The sequence below is a fragment of the Oncorhynchus gorbuscha genome, linkage group LG05 (genome assembly GCF_021184085.1).
Source record: "Oncorhynchus gorbuscha isolate QuinsamMale2020 ecotype Even-year linkage group LG05, OgorEven_v1.0, whole genome shotgun sequence".
Taxonomy (NCBI): domain Eukaryota; kingdom Metazoa; phylum Chordata; class Actinopteri; order Salmoniformes; family Salmonidae; genus Oncorhynchus; species Oncorhynchus gorbuscha.
The window spans coordinates 96,044,540-96,066,740 of NC_060177.1; the positions used below are offsets into that span (position 1 = coordinate 96,044,540).

The following is a 22,201-nucleotide window of genomic DNA, read 5'->3' on the forward strand; positions in this document are numbered from 1 at the left end:
CCAGTAGTCTACCACTCTACACCAGTAGTCTACCACTCTACACCAGTAGTCTACCACTCTACACCAGTAGTCTACCACTCTACACCAGTAGTCTACCACTCTACACCAGTAGTCTACCACTCTACACCAGTAGTCTACCACTCTACACCAGTAGTCTACCACTCTACACCAGTAGTCTACCACTCTACACCAGTAGTCTACCACTCTACACCAGTAGTCTACCACTCTACACCAGTAGTCTACCACTCTACACCAGTAGTCTACCACTCTACACCAGTAGTCTACCACTCTACACCAGTAGTCTACCACTCTACACCAGTAGTCTACCACTCTACACCAGTAGTCTACCACTCTACACCAGTAGTCTACCACTCTACACCAGTAGTCTACCACTCTACACCAGTAGTCTACCACTCTACACCAGTAGTCTACCACTCTACACCAGTAGTCTACCACTCTACACCAGTAGTCTACCACTCTACACCAGTAGTCTACCACTCTACACCAGTAGTCTACCACTCTACTACACCACTAGTCTACCACTCTACTACACCACTAGTCTACTACTCTACTACACCACTAGTCTACTACTCTACTACACCACTAGTCTACTACTCCACTAGTCTACTACACCACTAGTCTACTACACCACTACTCTACTACACCACTAGTCTACTACTCTACTACACCACTAGTCTACTACTCTACTACTCTACTAGTCTACTACTCTACTACACCACTAGTCTACTACTCTACTACACCACTGTAGCTCAGTTGGTAGAGCATGGCGCTTGTAACGCCAGGGTAGTGGGTTCGATCCCCGGGACCACCCATACGTAGAATGTATGCACACATGACTGTAAGTCGCTTTGGATAAAAGCGTCTGCTAAATGGCATATATTATTATTATATTATTACTAGTCTACTACTCTACACCACTAGTCTACCACTCTACTACACCACTAGTCTACTACTCTACACCACTAGTCTACCACTCTACTACACCACTAGTCTACCACTCTACTACACCACTAGTCTACTACTCTACACCACTAGTCTACCACTCTACTACACCACTAGTCTACTACTCTACACCACTAGTCTACTACTCTACTACACCACTAGTCTACTACTCTACTACACCACTAGTCTACCACTCTATTACACCACTAGTCTACCACTCTATTACACCACTAGTCTACCACTCTACTACACCACTAGTCTACTACTCTACTACACCACTAGTCTACTACTCTACACCACTAGTCTACTACTCTACTACACCACTAGTCTACTACTCTACTACACCACTAGTCTACTACTCTACACCACTAGTCTACTACTCTACACCACTAGTCTACCACTCTACTACACCACTAGTCTACTACTCTACTACACCACTAGTCTACTACTCTACTACACCACTAGTCTACCACTCTACTACACCACTAGTCTACTACTCTACTACACCACTAGTCTACTACTCTACACCACTAGTCTACTACTCTACTACTCTACTACACCACTAGTCTACCACTCTACTACACCACTAGTCTACTACTCTACTACACCACTAGTCTACTACTCTACACCACTAGTCTACTACTCTACTACTCTACTACACCACTAGTCTACTACTCTACTACACCACTAGTCTACTACTCTACACCACTAGTCTACCACTCTACTACACCACTAGTCTACTACTCTACTACACCACTAGTCTACTACTCTACACCACTAGTCTACCACTCTACACCAGTAGTCTACCACTTTACACCAGTAGTCTACCACTCTACACCAGTAGTCTACCACTCTACTACACCAGTAGTCTACTACTCTACTACACCACTAGTCTACTACTCTACTACACCACTAGTCTACTACTCTACTACACCACTAGTCTACTACTCTACTACACCACTAGTCTACTACTCTACTACACCACTAGTCTACTACTCTACACCACTAGTCTACCACTCTACACCAGTAGTCTACCACTTTACACCAGTAGTCTACCACTCTACACCAGTAGTCTACCACTCTACTACACCAGTAGTCTACTACTCTACTACACCACTAGTCTACTACTCTACTACACCACTAGTCTACTACTCTACTACACCACTAGTCTACTACTCTACTACACCACTAGTCTACTACTCTACTACACCACTAGTCTACTACTCTACACCACTAGTCTACCACTCTACACCAGTAGTCTACCACTTTACACCAGTAGTCTACCACTCTACACCAGTAGTCTACCACTCTACTACACCAGTAGTCTACTACTCTACTACACCACTAGTCTACTACTCTACTACACCACTAGTCTACTACTCTACTACACCACTAGTCTACTACTCTACTACACCACTAGTCTACTACTCTACTACACCACTAGTCTACTACTCTACTACACCACTAGTCTACTACTCTACACCGCTAGTCTACCACTCTACTACACCACTAGTCTACTACTCTACACCACTAGTCTACCAGTCTACTACTCTACACCACTAGTCTACCACTCTACTACACCACTAGTCTACTACTCTACTACACCACTAGTCTACTACACCACTAGTCTACTACTCTACACCACTAGTCTACCAGTCTACTACTCTACACCACTAGTCTACCACTCTACTACACCACTAGTCTACTACTCTACTACACCACTAGTCTACTACTCTACACCACTAGTCTACCAGTCTACTACTCTACACCACTAGTCTACCACTCTACTACACCACTAGTCTACTACTCTACTACACCACTAGTCTACTACTCTACACCACTAGTCTACCAGTCTACTACACCACTAGTCTACTACTCTACTACACCACTAGTCTACTACACCACTAGTCTACTACACCACTAGTCTACTACTCTACTACACCACTAGTCTACTACTCTACTACACCACTAGTCTACTACTCTACTACACCACTAGTCTACTACTCTACTACACCACTAGTCTACTACTCTACTACACCACTAGTCTACCACACCACTACTCTACTACACCACTAGTCTACCACTCTACTACACCACTAGTCTACTACTCTACTACACCACTAGTCTACCACTCTACTACACCACTAGTCTACTACTCTACTACACCACTAGTCTACTACTCTACTACACCACTAGTCTACTACTCTACTACATCACTAGTCTACTACTCTACTACACCACTAGTCTACTACTCTACTACACCACTAGTCTACTACTCTACTACACCACTAGTCTACTACTCTACTACACCACTAGTCTACTACTCTACTACACCACTAGTCTACTACTCTACTACACCACTAGTCTACTACTCTACTACACCACTAGTCTACTACTCTACTACACCACTAGTCTACTACTCTACTACACCACTAGTCTACTACTCTACTACACCACTAGTCTACTACTCTACTACACCACTAGTCTACTACTCTACTACACCACTAGTCTACTACTCTACTACACCACTAGTCTACTACACTACTACACCACTAGTCTACTACACCACTAGTCTACTACTCTACTACACCACTAGTCTACTACTCTACTACACCACTAGTCTACTACTCTACTACACCACTACTCTACTACACCACTAGTCTACTACTCTACTACACCACTAGTCTACTACTCTACTACACCACTAGTCTACTACTCTACTACACCACTAGTCTACTACACCACTAGTCTACTACTCTACTACACCACTAGTCTACTACTCTACTACACCACTAGTCTACTACTCTACTACACCACTAGTCTACTACACCACTAGTCTACTACTCAGAATAATAGGACTGGAGTTTACCCAAAGCATTTAGGATGGATTTCATGGACCCAGATGAAGACCAATCGTGGATTGAGAGAGAATCTCCTCTGACAAAGCTTTGGAGTCTGTCCAAAGCTTTGTCAGAGGAGATTCTCTCTCAAGCCAGTGTTTTTGACTGTCAGATCTAATCTAAACATGTATTCTTTCCAGGGCTTAGTAACTACCCTCTTCCTTTTCCCCCTCTCTATCTATTCTATCCATCGCTGCTTTCTTTTATCTTTCCATTTCTCCATCCCTTTCATTTCTTGGTTCTTTACCTCTTTGGTTCTTTACCTCTTCCTCCACTATCTCCTCCTCACAGTGAGGAAGACTGTGTGAAGCAGGCCAGAAGCTTGTGTTCCAACGCAGAGAGACTGCTTCAGAAGCAGCAGTAGTCCTCCCCTCTCCTCTGTTCCCCAGAATGACACCCACATCATAGTTTGATAAACTCTGATCCAAATCAGAAAAACAATATTTGCATAATATAGAAATAACTTATAGGGATATTTCAGGATTTTGGCAATGAGGTCATGTATCTACTTCTCTAGAGTTAGATGACCTTGTGGATGCCATTTTGTATGTCTCCACGTGCAGTTTGAAGGAAGTTGCAAACTGGCGCTAGCGCAATTGCTAACTAGCGTTAGGGCAATGACTGGAGGTCTATGGTATCTGCGATCATGCTAACTAATGTTAGCGCAATGACTGGAATGCAATCGGGTCTGCTAGCATATATCATAAACTTCCAGTCATCGCGCTGACGCTAGTTAGCAACTTTCTTCAAACTGCACAGAGACATGAAAATGCTGTCCACGAGTTCATCTTACTGCAGGGAAGTAGATAAAGGACCTTATTGCCGAAATCCCGGACTATCCCTTTAACTAGGTTACTTATTTTTTGGTATGACATCTGTTGCGGTTCCTTTCCTTCTCTATAGTGTTAAATTACATTTTTATTTCCTAAACCTCTCCTCTCCTGACTGATATAGTCTCTCTGGCTTCCTCTAGCCTGGTTTTCTGTTCTTCCGTGTGTTCTTCTGTCGGGATACTAGCAGTGCAGAGGGGGCTCCATTCTGCTCGCTGGGTTTCAGGACTTTAGCTTGGGTTCATTCCGTAAGGAATAACGATATCAGATCCCCCCCCACACACACACATGTAATGAATGTTCCCTGATGCAAGACTTCGAGTTTGGGATGTCAGACATTTTCGGGTAGAGAGATGGGTGTACTGTTCTGGAAAATGTAAATGGATGCTGTTGTTTTGTAAATCGATCCCCTGAAGCCCCCCCCCTCTACAGTCAAGAATTGGCAAGAATTTACAAAATACCATAAAGATCAATGTATCAAAAATAAACGACAAAATACTTCAAAAAATACATGTATTTTGTATTTGTATACAGAAATACATTTGCATGTAGCCGGCCCGAACAGCAACAGCATCCTCAGCAATGGTGACAGAATCGTTTTACTTGCTATGACTGTGATATGTTGGTAGCGACCTTAGTTGAACTGTAAAGACGTGTGCTTCCCTTCCCAAACACTAAGGACGGTTCATGCATGTATATTGTGATGACATTTTGGGACGTTTTTTTTTCTAAAATTGCGGGACTAGGATCTCCTCGGCAAAAAAATGACGGATTTCTTGAGTTAGCTTAGATTCATTCTTACTATTTTGAGGAAGTGTATACTGGCTACGGCGTCTTAAGATGGACAAACAGTACTATTGTCACTTTTTTCCTCTCTTTTTTTTCAAGCAAAGGACTTATGGAAGTATGCGAGCACTCTAGTTTAGCGCAAACCCGAAGGATGCGGAAGGCTGAAGTGACCAAAATATTATGAAAATGAACAGACCAAAATGAACTGCAAAGCACACTGGGTATTATTATTGGCTTTTTTTTCTGGGGCGGAGCTCATTCAAATAATACTCGGCATGCTTTGCATTTGTTCGTTTTTACATATACATGTATGTTTAGTTCATTCAGCAGACGTTCTTATCACACCGTAGTGCCATCAGACTACTGGTACCAATGCAGGGTGAAAAGGGGGCCACAAAATCATGAATCGCTAATTTAAAAAAAAAATGTTATAGAAAAGTATTTTCTATTTCTGAAAATACGAATGACATCTTTCGAAAGTATCTTGTTACAGAATACATTGGAGTGTCGTTCAGGCTGGGGAAATACACATTTACAAAATACTTAAGTAATTGAAATGGATATTTCAAATGTAGCCCATCTCTGCCAACAGTAGCATAGGTCCTTAGATCAGACTATAAGGATCGTAGGCTACTACTATATAGATACAATGGGGTCTGAAATTATTGACACGCTTGAATAAGATGAGCACTAATTACCGTATAAACGAAATCATACTTAGCTATATTGTATGCTTCAAAACATTTGGGTAATTATTTTATACAAATACAATTGCTCAGAGAAAAACATTTTGTTTAACAAGTATCTTATGTTGTGGCTAATTTAACATTTTCTTCGTGGATTTTGATGTGTGCTTGTATAAAATCCTTTCAGATCTTTGATATCTTGTGTCTGTGTGCATGTGGACGGCCCTCTTCAATTCAAACCGCAGGTTTTCAATAGGTTTCAAGTCATGAGACTAAGATGGCCATTTGCAAAATGTTGATGTTGTGGCTAATTAACTATTTTCTTTGTGGATTTTGATGTGTGCTTGGGGTTATTGTCCTGCTGGAAGTCCCACTTGTGGTCATGTTTCAGTCTTCTGTCAGATGCAACCAGGTTTATTGGCTAAATGTCCTGGTTCTGGTCTCATTTCATGATGCTATTGACCAGAGGAAACAAAATATCCCCAAAAACATCAAAGATCCACCATCATGTTGTACAGTAGTTTTATTTTCTGCTCGTACATTCTCATGTAGACACTAAACCCACCACTGGCGTGTGGCCAAGGTGCTCTGTGTTCCTGTCACCTGATCAAGGCACCCCCCCCCAGCTCCAATCTAAGAGCCAATAACATTTATCAAACACCATGTATTAATTATTACATTTTGGCCAAGGTGCTCTGTGTCCCTGTCATCCAGCAAATGTAAACGTTGGGAGTTTGATAAACGGAAATTGCACTTGGATTGTAACCGCTGCTCTGGTCAGAGGACATAGCGGTTTCTCTCCCACTGGTCCTGAGGCCCTTGTTAAGGTCAGTGGCCTCATGGAACTCCAACCTCTCTGGCTGTGAAACACGCTGAAAACATCTGATTTTAATTCAAAAAGGCCCGTCTGAGTGTGTCCCCCGTCCCTATTGAAAACAGGGCGGTTAAATCATTTTGACACGTAACTTTTTTGAGAAAAAAAATGGATTACTTGTTTAAAGAAAATCGATTTTTCTGAGCGATTAAAAAAAAAAAAGTTAAAAATAATATATCTCTTTTTGTTGCATACAATATATCTCAATATTTATTATGTACCGTCACTTTGTATCGTCACTGTTTATCAAAGGTGTAGATACTTTATGACCCCACAGTAAATACCACAGGAATGTATATTGTTCCGGAAACAATATGCAGCCCGACAGACATCGGTCCTTAGACCAGCCACCAAGCCCAACTCGACTCTAAAGGTTAAAGATCTGCGCTCCCGAAACAACATAACACAGTAATTATAGTATGATGGCGTCTGAACCATTTACAGTACACACAGTTTGTATTTCTGCTTCCTCCTCTAATCCGAATTTCGTCAAAACCAAAATATAATCTTTAGCATTCAGATCATCGTTCTTCTATTGCCTACCGATGGATTTTTAACATGGTCTTACTGCTAAAAGATATATTGTTTTTGGGAATCTCACCCCAGAGCACTGAACAGCACATCTACCGTTGAACAGCAACCCAAATCACCATGTAAGGATGTACTGGTTGTGTGAAAGGTCAGTCCAGGTCAGAATGAGAACGCTAAAGTATTCCCAGAGAAAAGCAAGTTAAAAGGAAATGCCTTGTATGTGGTTCTATTACCTTAGATGTCAACTGTAGTCCAATACTAGCATAATAAAAACATATTCAATACAAACTCCTGGTCTGCTTCTGGATGATGGGAGGAGGAGTCTCAATACAAACTCCTGGTCTGCTTCTGGATTACATTTACATTTACATTTAAGTCATTTAGCAGACGCTCTTATCCAGAGCGACTTACAAATTGGATGATGGGAGGAGGAGGTCTCAATACAAACTCCTGGTCTGCTTCTGGATGACGGGAGGAGGTCTCAATACAAACTCCTGGTCTGCTTCTGGATGACGGGAGGAGTCTCAATACAAACTCCTGGTCTGCTTCTGGATGATGGGAGGAGGAGTCTCAATACAAACTCCTGGTCTGCTTCTGGATGATGGGAGGAGGAGTCTCAATACAAACTCCTGGTCTGCTTCTGGATGACGGGAGGAGGAGTCTCAATACAAACTCCTGGTCTGCTTCTGGATGATGGGAGGAGGAGTCTCAATACAAACTCCTGGTCTGCTTCTGGATGATGGGAGGAGGAGTCTCAATACAAACTCCTGGTCTGCTTCTGGATGATGGGAGGAGGAGTCTCAATACAAACTCCTGGTCTGCTTCTGGATGACGGGAGGAGGAGTCTCTGTTCCCTTCCTTTTTTTCTTGATTTGTATCCTAGCTTTCTCTTTAGGCCTCTTCCTGTTTCTCTTCCTGTTTCCTTTTCCTGTTGAAATGGAGACTCTCTACCCACTATGTTTTCTTCTTGTCATTTGCCATTAGTTTGTTGTGTCTTCTTCATTTAATTTAAAATTCACAAGTTCTACTTTCTTTTTTAAAATTCATTTCTCAGTTCTGTCGTTTTCATTTGAAGTTTAGTTCATGAGTTCTTGTTTAATTTTCATTTTACCATAAGTTTTATTTTACCCCCCCCCCCGTTCACCTTGCCCCCCCCCCGGTGCAGATCCCGTCAGGCGGAGAGGGAGCGGGACCAGGCTCGGGAGGATCATAAACTGTTTAAACAGGAGTTTGGAGACAAGATAGACTCTCTACAGCTGGAGGTGGAGCGCCTACGGAAACACAGGTAATTATCAGGATCATTTCATTGGATGTATTTACACTGGACATTACAAAAAACGCTACATGGCAAAGATTTTACGGAGTTAAACTTCCTATAAGGAAATCAATCCTTTTAAATAAATTAATTCGGTCCTAATCTATGGTTTTGACGTGACTGGGAATACAGATATGACTCTGATGGTCACAGATACCTTTAAAAAGAAGTAGGGGTGTGGATCAGAAACCCAGTCAGTATCTGGGGTGGATCAGAAAACCAGTCAGTATCTGGTGTGGATCAGAAAACCCAGTCAGTATCTGGTGTGATCAGAGAACCCAGTCAGTATCTGGTGTGGATCAGAAACCCAGTCAGTATCTGGTGTGGATCAGAAACCCAGTCAGTATCTGGTGTGGATCAGAAACCCAGTCAGTATCTGGTGTGGATCAGAAACCCAGTCAGTATCTGGTGTGGATCAGAAACCCAGTCAGTATCTGGTGTGGATCAGAAACCCAGTCAGTATCTGGTGTGGATCAGAAAACCAGTCAGTATCTGGTGTGGATCAGAAAACCAGTCAGTATCTGGTGTGGATCAGAAACCCAGTCAGTATCTGGTGTGGATCAGAGAACCAGTCAGTATCTGGTGTGGATCAGAAACCCAGTCAGTATCTGGTGTGGATCAGAAACCCAGTCAGTATCTGGTGTGGATCAGAAACCCAGTCAGTATCTGGTGTGGATCAGAAACCCAGTCAGTATCTGGTGTGGATCAGAAAACCAGTCAGTATCTGGTGTGGATCAGAAACCCAGTCAGTATCTGGTGTGGATCAGAAAACCAGTCAGTATCTGGTGTGGATCAGAAAACCAGTCAGTATCTGGTGTGGATCAGAAACCCAGTCAGTATCTGGTGTGGATCAGAAAACCAGTCAGTATCTGGTGTGGATCAGAAACCCAGTCAGTATCTGGTGTGGATCAGAAACCCAGTCAGTATCTGGTGTGGATCAGAAACCCAGTCAGTATCTGGTGTGGATCAGAAACCCAGTCAGTATCTGGTGTGGATCAGAAACCCAGTCAGTATCTGGTGTGGATCAGAAACCCAGTCAGTATCTGGTGTGGATCAGAAAACCAGTCAGTATCTGGTGTGGATCAGAAACCCAGTCAGTATCTGGTGTGGATCAGAAACCCAGTCAGTATCTGGTGTGGATCAGAAACCCAGTCAGTATCTGGTGTGGATCAGAAAACCAGTCAGTATCTGGTGTGGATCAGAAAACCAGTCAGTATCTGGTGTGGATCAGAAAACCAGTCAGTATCTGGTGTGGATCAGAAAACCAGTCAGTATCTGGTGTGGATCAGAAAACCAGTCAGTATCTGGTGTGACCACCATTTGCCTCATGACATGGGGCTGTGGATTGTCCTGCTGAAACATAAGGTGATGGAGGCGGATGATTGGCACAATGGGTCTGCAGTTGTTTTAGTTTTTATTTCACCTTTATTTAACCAGGTAGGCTAGTTGAGAACACCTTTATTTAACCAGGTAGGCCAGTTGAGAACACCTTTATTTAACCGGGTAGGCCAGTTGAGAACACCTTCATTTAACCAGGTAGGCTAGTTGAGAACACCTTTATATTAACCAGGTAGGCCAGTTGAGAACACCTTTATATTAACCAGGTAGGCCAGTTGAGAACACCTTTATTTAACCAGGTAGGCCAGTTGAGAACACCTTTATTTAACCAGGTAGGCTAGTTGAGAACACCTTTATTTAACCAGGTAGGCCAGTTAAGAACACCTTTATTTAACCAGGTAGGCTAGTTGAGAACACCTTTATTTAACCAGGTAGGCTAGTTGAGAACACCTTCATTTAACCAGGTAGGCTAGTTGAGAACACCTTTATTTAACCAGGTAGGCCAGTTGAGAACAAGTTCTCATTTACAACTGCGACCTGGCCAAGATAAAGCAAAGCAGTGCGACAGAAACAATAACACAGAGTTACACATGGAGTAAATAAACATACAGTCAATAACACAATAGAAAAATCTACACACATTGTGTGCAAATGAAGTAAGGAGGTAAGGCAAAAAATAGTTCATAGTGGCGAAGTAATTACAATGTAGCAATTTACACTGGAGTGACAGATGATGGTGTGTAAAAGAGCAAAACAAAGTAAATAAAAACTATTTTGGATGAGGTAGTTGGGTGGGCTATTTACAGATGGGCTGTGTACAGGTACAGTGATCGGTAAGCTGCTCTGACAGCTGATGCTTAAAGTTAGAGAGGGAGATATGAGTCCAGCTTCAGTGATTTTTTTTTTGCAGTTCGTTCCAGTCATTAATAATAACTAACCTTCTGGCAGCAGAGAAGCAGAGAACTGGAAAGAAAGGCGGCCAAAGGAGGCTTTGTTGCGAAATAGGAGAAGCCGGTTCTAGATTTAATTTTGGATTGGAGATGCTTAATGTGAGTTTGCAAGGAGAGTTTACTGTCTAACCAGACACCTAGGTAGTTGTCCACATATTCTAAGTCAGAACCGTCAAGAGTAATGATGCTAGTCGGGCGGGCAGGTGCAGGCAGCGATCGGTTGAAGAGCAGGCATTTAGTTTTACTAGCGTTTAAAGCAGTTGGAGGCCACAGAAGGAGAGTTGTATGGGATTGAAGCTGGTCTGGAGGTTAGTTAACACAATGTCCAAAGAAGGGCCAGAAGTATACAGAATGGTGTTGTTTGCGTAGAGGTGGTCAGGGAATCACCCGCAGCGAGAGCGGCATTGTTGATATATACAGAGAAAAGAGTCGGCCCGAGAATTGAACCTTGTGGTACCCCCATAGACTGCCAGAGGTCCAGACAACAGTCCCTCCGATTTGACCTCACTGAACTCTATCTGAGAAGTAGTTAGTGAACCAGGCGAGGCAGTCATGAGAAACCAAGGCTGTTGAGTCTGTCGATAAGAATACAGTGATAGAGTCGAAAGCCTTGGCCAGGTCAATGAAGACGGCTGCACAGTGTACTGCCTTTTATCGATGGCAGTTATGATGTCGTTTAGGACCTTGAGCGTGGCTGAGCTGCACCCATGACCAGCTCGGAAACCAGATTGCATCGTGGAGAAGGTATGGTGGGATTCGAAATGGTCAGTGATCTGTTTGTTAACTTAGAAAGGCAGGGCAGGATAGATATAGGTCTGTAACAGTTTGGGTCTGCCCCCTTTGAAGAGGGGGTTGACATCGGCAGCTTTCCAATCCTTGGGGATCTCGGACGATATGAAAGAGAGGTTGAACAGGCTAGTAATAGGGGTTGCAACAATGGCAGCAGATCATTTTTAGAAAGAGAGGGTCCAGATTGTCTAGCCCGGCTGATTTGTAGGGATCCATATTCTGCAGCTCTTTCAGAACATCTGCTATCTTGATTTGGGTGTAGGAGAAGCTGGGGAGCTTGGGAAGTAGCTGCGGGGGGAGCGGAGCTGTCGGCGGGGTTGGGGTAGCCAGGAGGATAGCATGGCCAGCCGTAGAGAAATGCTCATTGAAATTCTCGACTATCGTGGATTTATCGGTGATGACAGTGTTTCCTATCCTCAGTGCAGTGGGCAGCTGGGAGGAGGTGCTCTTGTTCTCCATGGACTTTACAGAGTCCCAGAACTTTGGAGTTAGAGCTACAAGATGCAAATTTCTGTTTGAAAACGCTGGCCTTTGCTTTCCTAATTGACTGTGTGTATTGGTTCCTAACTTCCCTGAAACGTTGAACATCACGGGGGCTGTTCGATGCTAATGCAGAACGCCACAGGATGTTTTTGTGCTGGTTAAGGGCAGTCAGGTCTGGATAGAACAAAGGGCTATATCTGTTCCTGGTTCTACATTTCTTGAAAGCGGCGTGTTTATTTAAGATGGCGAGGAAGGCACTTTTTAAAGAACAACCAGGCATCCTCTACTGACGGATGAGGTCAATATCCTCCCAGGATACCCGGGCCAGGTCGTTTAGAAAGGGATGAGGTCAATATCCTCCCAGGATACCCGGGCCAGGTCGATTAGAAAGGGATGAGGTCAATATCCTCCCAGGATACCCGGGCCAGGTCGTTTAGAAAGGGATGAGGTCAATATCCTCCCAGGATACCCGGGCCAGGTCGTTTAGAAAGGGATGAGGTCAACATCCTCCCAGGATACCCGGGCCAGGTCGATTAGAAAGGGATGAGGTCAATATCCTCCCAGGATACCCGGGCCAGGTCGTTTAGAAAGGGATGAGGTCAATATCCTCCCAGGATACCCGGGCCAGGTCGTTTAGAAAGGGATGAGGTCAATATCCTCCCAGGATACCCGGGCCAGGTCGTTTAGAAAGGCCTGCTCACTGAGGCAGTCTGCGGTCATAAGGCCAGTTGAGCGTACTGCCGAGTTCTCTAAAACGACGTTGGAGGCGGCTTATGGTAGAGAAATTAACATTTAATTATCTGGTTACAGCTCTGGTGGACATTCCTGCAGTCAGCATGCCAATGTGAATGCTCCCTCAACTTGAGACATCTGTGACATTGTGTTGTGTGACAAAACTGTGAATTTTAAAGTGGCCTTTTATTGTCCCCCAGCACAAGTTGCACCTGTGTAATGATCATGCTGTTTAATCAGCTTCTTTATATTCCACACCTGTCAGGTGGATGGATTATCTTGGCAAAGAAATAAAAATATTGTGCATTTGGAACATTTCTGCGATCTTTTTATTTCATGAAACAAGGGACAGATTTATTCAGTCAATTAATACAAACATTATATTCAGATTTCAAGGTTTTGTACTTGATATGAAAACGTGTGTGTGTCAGATGGAGTCTGGAGCAGGAGCTGAGGAGGGAGCGAGAGCATGGAGGTGGTGGCCTGTACATACACCCTGGGGAGAAGAGGGCCCCAACACCACAGGGAGACCCCAGACAGGTGGACGACATCAGGAAGGTAAGACCCAACCAACATCTTCCTGAAAACCACCCTGAAGTCTCCGTCTATTCAAGGACTGACATGTTGTTCTGTGTGCGTCATAGGAACTTGAGGCCGTCAAAAAGGAGAATGAGCAACTATGCAACATGTTGGAGGACAAGAGCAGTCTGGGTTCAGACATGTAAGCATGGTTTAGTCCTTAACACGCGTCTGATTGGTTTAGTCCTGAACACGCGTCTGATTGGTTTAGTCCCGAACGCGCGTCTGATTGGTTTAGTCCCGAACGCGCGTCTGATTGGTTTAGTCCCGAACGCGCGTCTGATTGGTTTAGTCCCGAACGCGCGTCTGATTGGTTTAGTCCCGAACGCGCGTCTGATTGGTTTAGTCCCGAACGCGCGTCTGATTGGTTTAGTCCCGAACGCGTCTGATTGGTTTAGTCCGTCTGATTGGTTTAGTCCCGCGCGTCTGATTGGTTTAGTCGCGTCTGATTGGTTTAGTCCCGAACGCGTCTGATTGGTTTAGTCCGCGTCTGATTGGTTTAGTCCGCGTCTGATTGGTTTAGTCCGTCTGATTGGTTTAGTCCCGCGCGTCTGATTGGTTTAGTCCCGAACGCGCGTCTGATTGGTTTAGTCCCAACGCGTCTGATTGGTTTAGTCCCGAACGCGTCTGACTAACGCGTCTGATTGGTTTAGTCCCGAACGCGCGTCTGATTGGTTTAGTCCCGAACGCGCGTCTGATTGGTTTAGTCCCGAACGCGTCTGATTGGCGTCTGATTGGTTTATAGTCCGTCTGATTGGTTTATAGTCCCGAACGCGTCTGATTGGTTTATAGTCCCGAACGCGCGTCTGATTGGTTTATAGTCCCGCGCGTCTGATTGGTTTATAGTCCCGAACGCGTCTGATTGGTTTATAGTCCCGAACGCGTCTGATTGGTTTATAGTCCCGAACTGATTGGTTTATAGCGTCTGATTGGTTTATAGTCCCGAACGCGTCTGATTGGTTTATAGTCCCGAACTGATTGGTTTATAGCGCGTCTGATTGGTTTATAGTCCCGAACGCGCGTCTGATTGGTTTATAGTCCCGAACGCGCGTCTGATTGGTTTATAGTCCCGAACGCGCGTCTGATTGGTTTATAGTCCCGAACGCGCGTCTGATTGGTTTATAGTCCCGAACGCGCGTCTGATTGGTTTATAGTCCCGAACGCGCGTCTGATTGGTTTATAGTCCCGAACGAGCGTCTGATTGGTTTATAGTCCCGAACGCGCGTCTGATTGGTTTAGTCCCGAACGCGCGTCTGATTGGTTTAGTCCCGAACGCGCGTCTGATTGGTTTAGTCCCGAACGCGCGTCTGATTGGTTTAGTCCCGAACGCGCGTCTGATTGGTTTAGTCCCGAACGCGCGTCTGATTGGTTTAGTCCCGAACGCGCGTCTGATTGGTTTAGTCCCGAACGCGCGTCTGATTGGTTTAGTCCCGAACGCGCGTCTGATTGGTTTAGTCCCGAACGCGCGTCTGATTGGTTTAGTTTAGTACAGTGTCGTCTTACTGCATTGCCTTGCGAACCAATAGCTTGACATCTCTCTCTCTCTCTGTCTCTCTCTCTCTCTCTGTCTCTCTGTCTCTCTGTCTCTCTGTCTCTCTGTCTCTCTGTCTCTCTGTCTCTCTGTCTCTCTGTCTCTCTGTCTCTCTGTCTCTCTGTCTCTCTCTGTCTCTCTCTGTCTCTGTCTCTCTCTGTCTCTCTCTCTCTCTCTCTCTCTCTCTCTCTCTCTCTCTGTCTCTCTCTCTGTCTCTCTGTCTCTCTCTCTGTCTCTCTGTCTCTCTGTCTCTCTGTCTCTCTCTGTCTCTCTCTGTCTCTGTCTCTCTGTCTCTCTGTCTCTCTGTCTCTCTGTCTCTCTCTGTCTCTCTGTCTCTCTGTCTCTCTGTCTCTCTGTCTCTCTGTCTCTCTGTCTGTCTCTCTCTCTGTCTCTCTCTCTGTCTCTCTCTGTCTCTCTGTCTCTCTCTGTCTCTCTGTCTGTCTCTCTCTCTGTCTCTCTCTGTCTCTCTCTGTCTCTCTCTCTGTCTCTCTCTGTCTCTCTCTCTGTCTCTCTCTCTCTCTGTCTCTCTCTCTGTCTCTCTCTGTCTCTCTCTCTGTCTCTCTCTCTCTCTCTCTCTCTCTCTCTCTCTGTCTCTCTCTCTCTCTCTCTCTCTCTCTCTGTCTCTCTCTCTCTCTGTCTCTCTCTCTCTCTGTCTCTCTCTCTCTCTGTCTCTCTCTCTCTCTCTCTCTCTCTCTGTCTCTCTCTCTCTCTCTCTCTCTCTCTCTGTCTCTCTCTAGGTCACAAAATCAGGATGAACAGGTAATATTCCTTCATCTCTTCCAACTACGGTCTAGATGTCTCCTTCGTAGGACCTCCCTTGTTCAACTGTTTCTACCATTGGAAGTGTGTAATACAGAGCATTCAGGAAGTATTCAGACCCCTTCACTTTTTACACATTTTGTTACGTTACAGCCTTACTCTAAAATGGATGAATTCTTCTTTTTTGGTCACAAAATATCCTGTAATGACGAAGCAAAAATATATATATTTGCAAGTTTATAAAAAAGAAACTATCACATTTACATAAGTATTCAGACCCTTTACTCAGTACTTTGTTGAAGCACCTTTGGCAGCGATTAAAGACTCAAGTCTTCTTGAGTATGACGCTACCAGCTTGGCACACCTGTATTTGGGGAGCTTCTCCCATTCTTCTCTGCAGATCCTCTCAAGCTCTGTCAGGTTGGATGAGAAGCTTTGCTGCACAGCTATTTTCAGGTCTCTCCAGAGATGTTCGATCATTATGGGGTAGCGTGTCGGTATGGGGTAGGTAGCGTGTCGGTATTGGGGTGGGTAGCGTGTCGGTATTGGGGTGGGTAGCGTGTCGGTATTGGGGTGGGTAGCGTGTCGGTATTGGGGTGGGTAGCGTGTCGGTATTTGGGTAGGTACCGTGTCGGTATGGGGTAGGTGGCGTGTCGGTATGGGGTAGGTAGCGTGTCGGTATTGGGGTAGGTGGCGTGTCGGTATTGGGGTAGGTAGCGTGTCGGTATTGGGGTAGGTAGCGTGTCGGTATTGGGGTAGGTAGCGCGTCGGTATTGGGGTAGGTAGCGCGTCGGTATTGGGGTAGGTAGCGCGTCGGTATTGGGGTAGGTAGCGCGTCGGTATTGGGGTAGGTAGCGCGTCGGTATTGGGGTAGGTAGCGCGTCGGTATGGGGTAGGTAGCGCGTCGGTATGAGGTAGGTAGCGCGTCGGTATGAGGTAGGTAGCGCGTCGGTATGAGGTAGGTAGCGCGTCGGTATGAGGTAGGTAGCGCGTCGGTATGAGGTAGGTAGCGCGTCGGTATGAGGTAGGTAGCGCGTCGGTATGAGGTAGGTAGCGCGTCGGTATGAGGTAGGTAGCGCGTCGGTATGAGGTAGGTAGCGTGTCGGTATTGGGGTAGCGTGTCGGTATTGGGGTAGCGTGTCCGTATTGCGGTAGCGTGTCCGTATTGGGGTAGCGTGTCGGTATTGGGGTAGCGTGTCGTATTGGGGTAGCGTGTCGGTATTGGGGTAGCGTGTCCGTATTGCGGTAGCGTGTCGGTATTGGGGTAGGTAGCGTGTCGGTATTGGGGTAGCGTGTCGGTATTGGGGTAGGTAGCGTGTCGGTATTGGGGTAGGTAGCGTGTCGGTATTGGGGTAGCGTGTCCGTATTGCGGTAGCGTGTGTAGATTGTAGAGTTATTTTTAATTCATCCATTTTAGATTAAAGCTGTAATGTAACAAAATGTGGAAAAGGGGGTCTGAATAGTTTCTGAATGCTCTGTAATGTTAAATATGTACAGTTAATGCAGACGTTCTCCTTTCCAGGACCAGTCTTGTCTTGAGATCCACCAGGCATCCATCTGCTCTCTATGTGAACAGGACGAGTCCATGACTAAGACCAAGGTACACCACCTAACCACTTCGTCTTCAGACATTTAATTTTACTCGGCAAGTCAGTTAAGAACAAATTCTTATTTTCAATGACAGCCTGGGAACAGTGGGTTAACTGCCTGTTCAGGGGCAGAACGACAGATTTGTATCTTGTCAACTCGGGGATTCGAACTTGCAACCTTCCGGTTACTTGTCCAATTCTCTAACCACTAGGCTACCTGCTGGTTACTAGTCCAACGCTCTAACCACTAGGCTACCTGCTGGTTACTAGACCAACGCTCTAACCACTAGGCTACCTGCTGGTTACTAGACCAACGCTCTAACCACTAGGCTACCTGCTGGTTACTAGACCAACGCTCTAACCACTAGGCTACCTGCTGGTTACTAGTCCAACACTCTAACCACTAGGCTACCTGCTGGTTACTAGTCCAACGCTCTAACCACTAGGCTACCTGCTGGTTGCTAGTCCAACACTCTAACCACTAGGCTACCTGCTGGTTACTAGACCAACGCTCTAACCACTAGGCTACCTGCTGGTTACTAGTCCAACGCTCTAACCACTAGGCTACCTGCTGGTTACTAGTCCAACGCTCTAACCACTAGGCTACCTGCTGGTTACTAGACCAACGCTCTAACCACTAGGCTACCTGCTGATTACTAGTCCAACACTCGAACCACTAGGCTACCTGCTGGTTACTAGTCCAACGCTCTAACCACTCGGCTACCTGCTGGTTACTAGTCCAACGCTCTAACCACTAGGCTACCTGCTGATTACTAGTCCAATGCTCTAACCACTAGGCTACCTGCTGGTTACTAGTCCAACGCTCTAACCACTAGGCTACCTGCTGGTTACTGGTTGTACATCTTCATGATCCTCCACCCTGAGTTCCACTAGAAGGAGTCAATGTGGAAGTGGTGCATCTCTGCAATTCTCTACAGTCTCTGGCTCAACTGGGAACTGAACATCAAGTTCTGCATTAAAACATTAACCGTTTCTCTTCTCTCTGTAGAGACGGCGTAGTGACTGTTTCTCTATAGGGACGGCGTAGTGGCTGTTTCTCTATAGGGACGGCGTAGTGGCTGTTTCTCTATAGGGACGGCGTAGTGGCTGTTTCTCTATAGGGACGGCGTAGTGGCTGTTTCTCTATAGGGACGGCGTAGTGGCTGTTTCTCTATAGGGACGGCGTAGTGGCTGTTTCTCTATAGGGACGGCGTAGTGGCTGTTTCTCTATAGGGACGGCGTAGTGGCTGTTTCTCTATAGGGACGGCGTAGTGGCTGTTTCTCTATAGGGACGGCGTAGTGGCTGTTTCTCTGTAGGGACGGCGTAGTGGCTGTTTCTCTGTAGGGACGGCGTAGTGGCTGTTTCTCTGTAGGGACGGCGTAGTGGCTGTTTCTCTGTAGGGACGGCGTAGTGGCTGTTTCTCTGTAGGGACGGCGTAGTGGCTGTTTCTCTATAGGGACGGCGTAGTGGCTGTTTCTCTATAGGGGTAGGTAGCGTAGTGGCTGTTTCTCTGTAGGGACGGCGTAGTGGCTGTTTCTCTGTAGGGACGGCGTAGTGACTGCTTCTCTGTAGAGACGGCGTAGTGACTGCTTCTCTTCTCTCTGTAGAGACGGCGTAGTGACTGTTTCTCTTCTCTCTGTAGAGACGGCGTAGTGGCTGTTTCTCTTCTCTCTGTAGAGACGGCGTAGTGGCTGTTTCTCTTCTCTCTGTAGAGACGGCGTAGTGACTGTTTCTCTTCTCTCTGTAGAGACGGCGTAGTGACTGTTTCTCTTCTCTCTGTAGAGACGGCGTTAGTGACTGTTTCTCTTCTCTCTGTAGAGACGGTGTGCTAACTGTCGAGGGGTGTTCTGTGACCGCTGTCTGACCAATGAGCTTCCTCTTCCCTCTTCCATCAACCCTGAACACGTCTGTGACGCCTGCTACTCTCAGCTACTGCAGCAGTATGCATCCAGCCCATCCTGAGACTCACATTTCCTCGTCTCTCTCTCTGGAATACAGTGTCATTCACTGACAAAATATCTAAAGGAACAGACTAACAACTTAACTTAATATGGAACTTTTTTTGGGGTGCGGTTTGACATAGAAGTGTGAGTTATAGATCTGTCATTCTCATTGAAAGCAAATCAGAAGCGTTCTATGCTCACCATTTCTGTTTTTGACATCTTGCACTTTGTTTTTTTTTTACACCAGCTTGAAACACAATATTTTTGGTTATGGAAAAGATATTCCACTGGTTTAGATTGAACAATGATTCTCCACACTATATATGATTGATTTGTCACGAACTGAAATTAGGCCACCTATTAGAATTTTAGCAATAAGGAAATGGAGTGATTTCTGTACAGTGCAGCTTCATGGAAAACTGACTTCTCATCTCTAATGGTCTCAGATGTCTGACGAACTTCAATGGACTCCATGAAAAGGGATATATTTTCATAGCCTGGTCCCAGATCTGTGTTTAGCATACGGCAAGGAGGGGAATGATTGCACAAACCGTTCTGGTCCCAGGTTGTGTTTTCTAGGAGTCTTTTGCCATTAGGTATCTGAACTGATCAACAGTATTTATTCAGTGGATTTTTACTCAAAACATTTATTGTGAAACATTCAAAGTGGGACTGATGAATTGATATTTTATCAGATAGGACATTTTGGCGAAACATTGAACTGTGTTCAAGGCTGATCTCAACCTGGTGCTTTGGTTTGACAACAGCGGGACAAAATGCAACATTTTCTACAACTTTTTAATTAAGAAATAAAAAATTACCAAAAGGGATTATATGCCAGCTCTGTAATTATCCGGGTGATGTTAGAGACTAAATGATCTTGATGTTCTGGATGAGACGAGATGTAAATGTTTCCTTACTCAATAATAAACTGAAGTTTTTCCAAGTCTGGGTTTTATTTATATTCTAATGATCTATGTCTCTGACAACACCGTCCACTGAGATTAGGAACCGTTAGTCAATGACTGAATAACATGTTCCTGACAGTAAGTGGCTCTGGATCAGTCTGCTAAATGACTCACTACTGTAGTGACTCTGGATCAGTCTGCTAAATGACTCACTACTGTAGTGGCTCTGGATCAGTCTGCTAAATGACTCACTACTGTAGTGGCTCTGCTAAATGACTCACTACTGTAGTGGCTCTGGATCAGAGAGTCTGCTAAATGACTCACTACTGTAGTGGCTCTGGATCAGTCTGCTAAATGACTCACTACTGTAGTGGCTCTGCTAAATGACTCACTACTGTAGTGGCTCTGGATCAGTCTGCTAAATGACTCACTACTGTAGTGGCTCTGGATCAGAGTCTGCTAAATGACTCACTACTGTAGTGGCTCTGCTAAATGACTCACTACTGTAGTGGCTCTGGATCAGTCTGCTAAATGACTCACTACTGTAGTGGCTCTGCTAAATGACTCACTACTGTAGTGGCTCTGGATCAGTCTGCTAAATGACTCACTACTGTAGTGGCTCTGCTAAATGACTCACTACTGTAGTGGCTCTGGATCAGAGAGTCTGCTAAATGACTCACTACTGTAGTGGCTCTGGATCAGAGAGTCTGCTAAATGACTCACTACTGTAGTGGCTCTGGATCAGTCTGCTAAATGACTCACTACTGTAGTGGCTCTGGATCAGAGTCTGCTAAATGACTCACTACTGTAGTGGCTCTGCTAAATGACTCACTACTGTAGTGGCTCTGGATCAGTCTGCTAAATGACTCACTACTGTAGTGGCTCTGCTAAATGACTCACTACTGTAGTGGCTCTGGATCAGTCTGCTAAATGACTCACTACTGTAGTGGCTCTGCTAAATGACTCACTACTGTAGTGGCTCTGGATCAGAGAGTCTGCTAAATGACTCACTACTGTAGTGGCTCTGGATCAGAGAGTCTGCTAAATGACTCACTACTGTAGTGGCTCTGCTAAATGACTCACTACTGTGTCTCTGGATCAGAGAGTCTGCTAAATGACTCACTACTGTAGTGGCTCTGGATCAGTCTGTTAAATGACTCACTACTGTAGTGGCTCTGCTAAATGACTCACTACTGTAGTGGCTCTGGATCAGAGTCTGCTAAATGACCCACTACTGTAGTGGCTCTGGATCAGAGAGTCTACTAAATGTCATAATCAATGCTCTTCCATTATCTTGGCCGAGCTTCCTGTTGGACGGAAAGACACAACCACTTCAGCAGGAACGTCTTTATTGCACAGTCCACTCATTCAGCCATAGAGCAAAACAGAGTGCAGACAAAACATCCAGACCTGGTCTTTCTGATGTAGTGGAAGAATGAGAGGTGATACTGGCTGGGAGAACGAATCACCACTGCCTCGTTTGGATGGCGGGCCATCATGGGTCAAACACACCTTATCTAACCGATCGCTGCAGCTGTACATAATCTATTGGTAAATAGCCCACCCATTTCACCTTCCTCCTCCCCAGTTTTTATTTATGTACTTTCCTGCTCTTTTGCACACCAATATCTCTACCTGTACATGATCATCTGATCATTTATCACTCCAGTGTTAATCTGCAAAATTGTAATTATTCACCTACCTCATGCCT

General features: G+C 45.1%; 1 protein-coding gene across 1 annotated transcript in view; it reads left to right on the forward strand.

Moving 5' to 3' along the window:
* The window catches only part of LOC124034973 (protein RUFY3-like), a 62,383-nt gene extending 41,855 nt beyond the window's left edge, over window positions 1-20,528 (forward strand). The window contains exons 13-18 of the mRNA XM_046348362.1: window positions 8,739-8,858; window positions 13,612-13,738; window positions 13,825-13,901; window positions 16,028-16,049; window positions 17,572-17,649; window positions 19,458-20,528. Of these exons, the coding sequence (XP_046204318.1) occupies window positions 8,739-8,858; window positions 13,612-13,738; window positions 13,825-13,901; window positions 16,028-16,049; window positions 17,572-17,649; window positions 19,458-19,601 (568 nt within the window). The 3' untranslated portion in view covers window positions 19,602-20,528. The remainder of the gene's footprint in view (window positions 1-8,738; window positions 8,859-13,611; window positions 13,739-13,824; window positions 13,902-16,027; window positions 16,050-17,571; window positions 17,650-19,457) is intronic.
* Window positions 20,529-22,201: the final 1,673 nt, after the last annotated feature.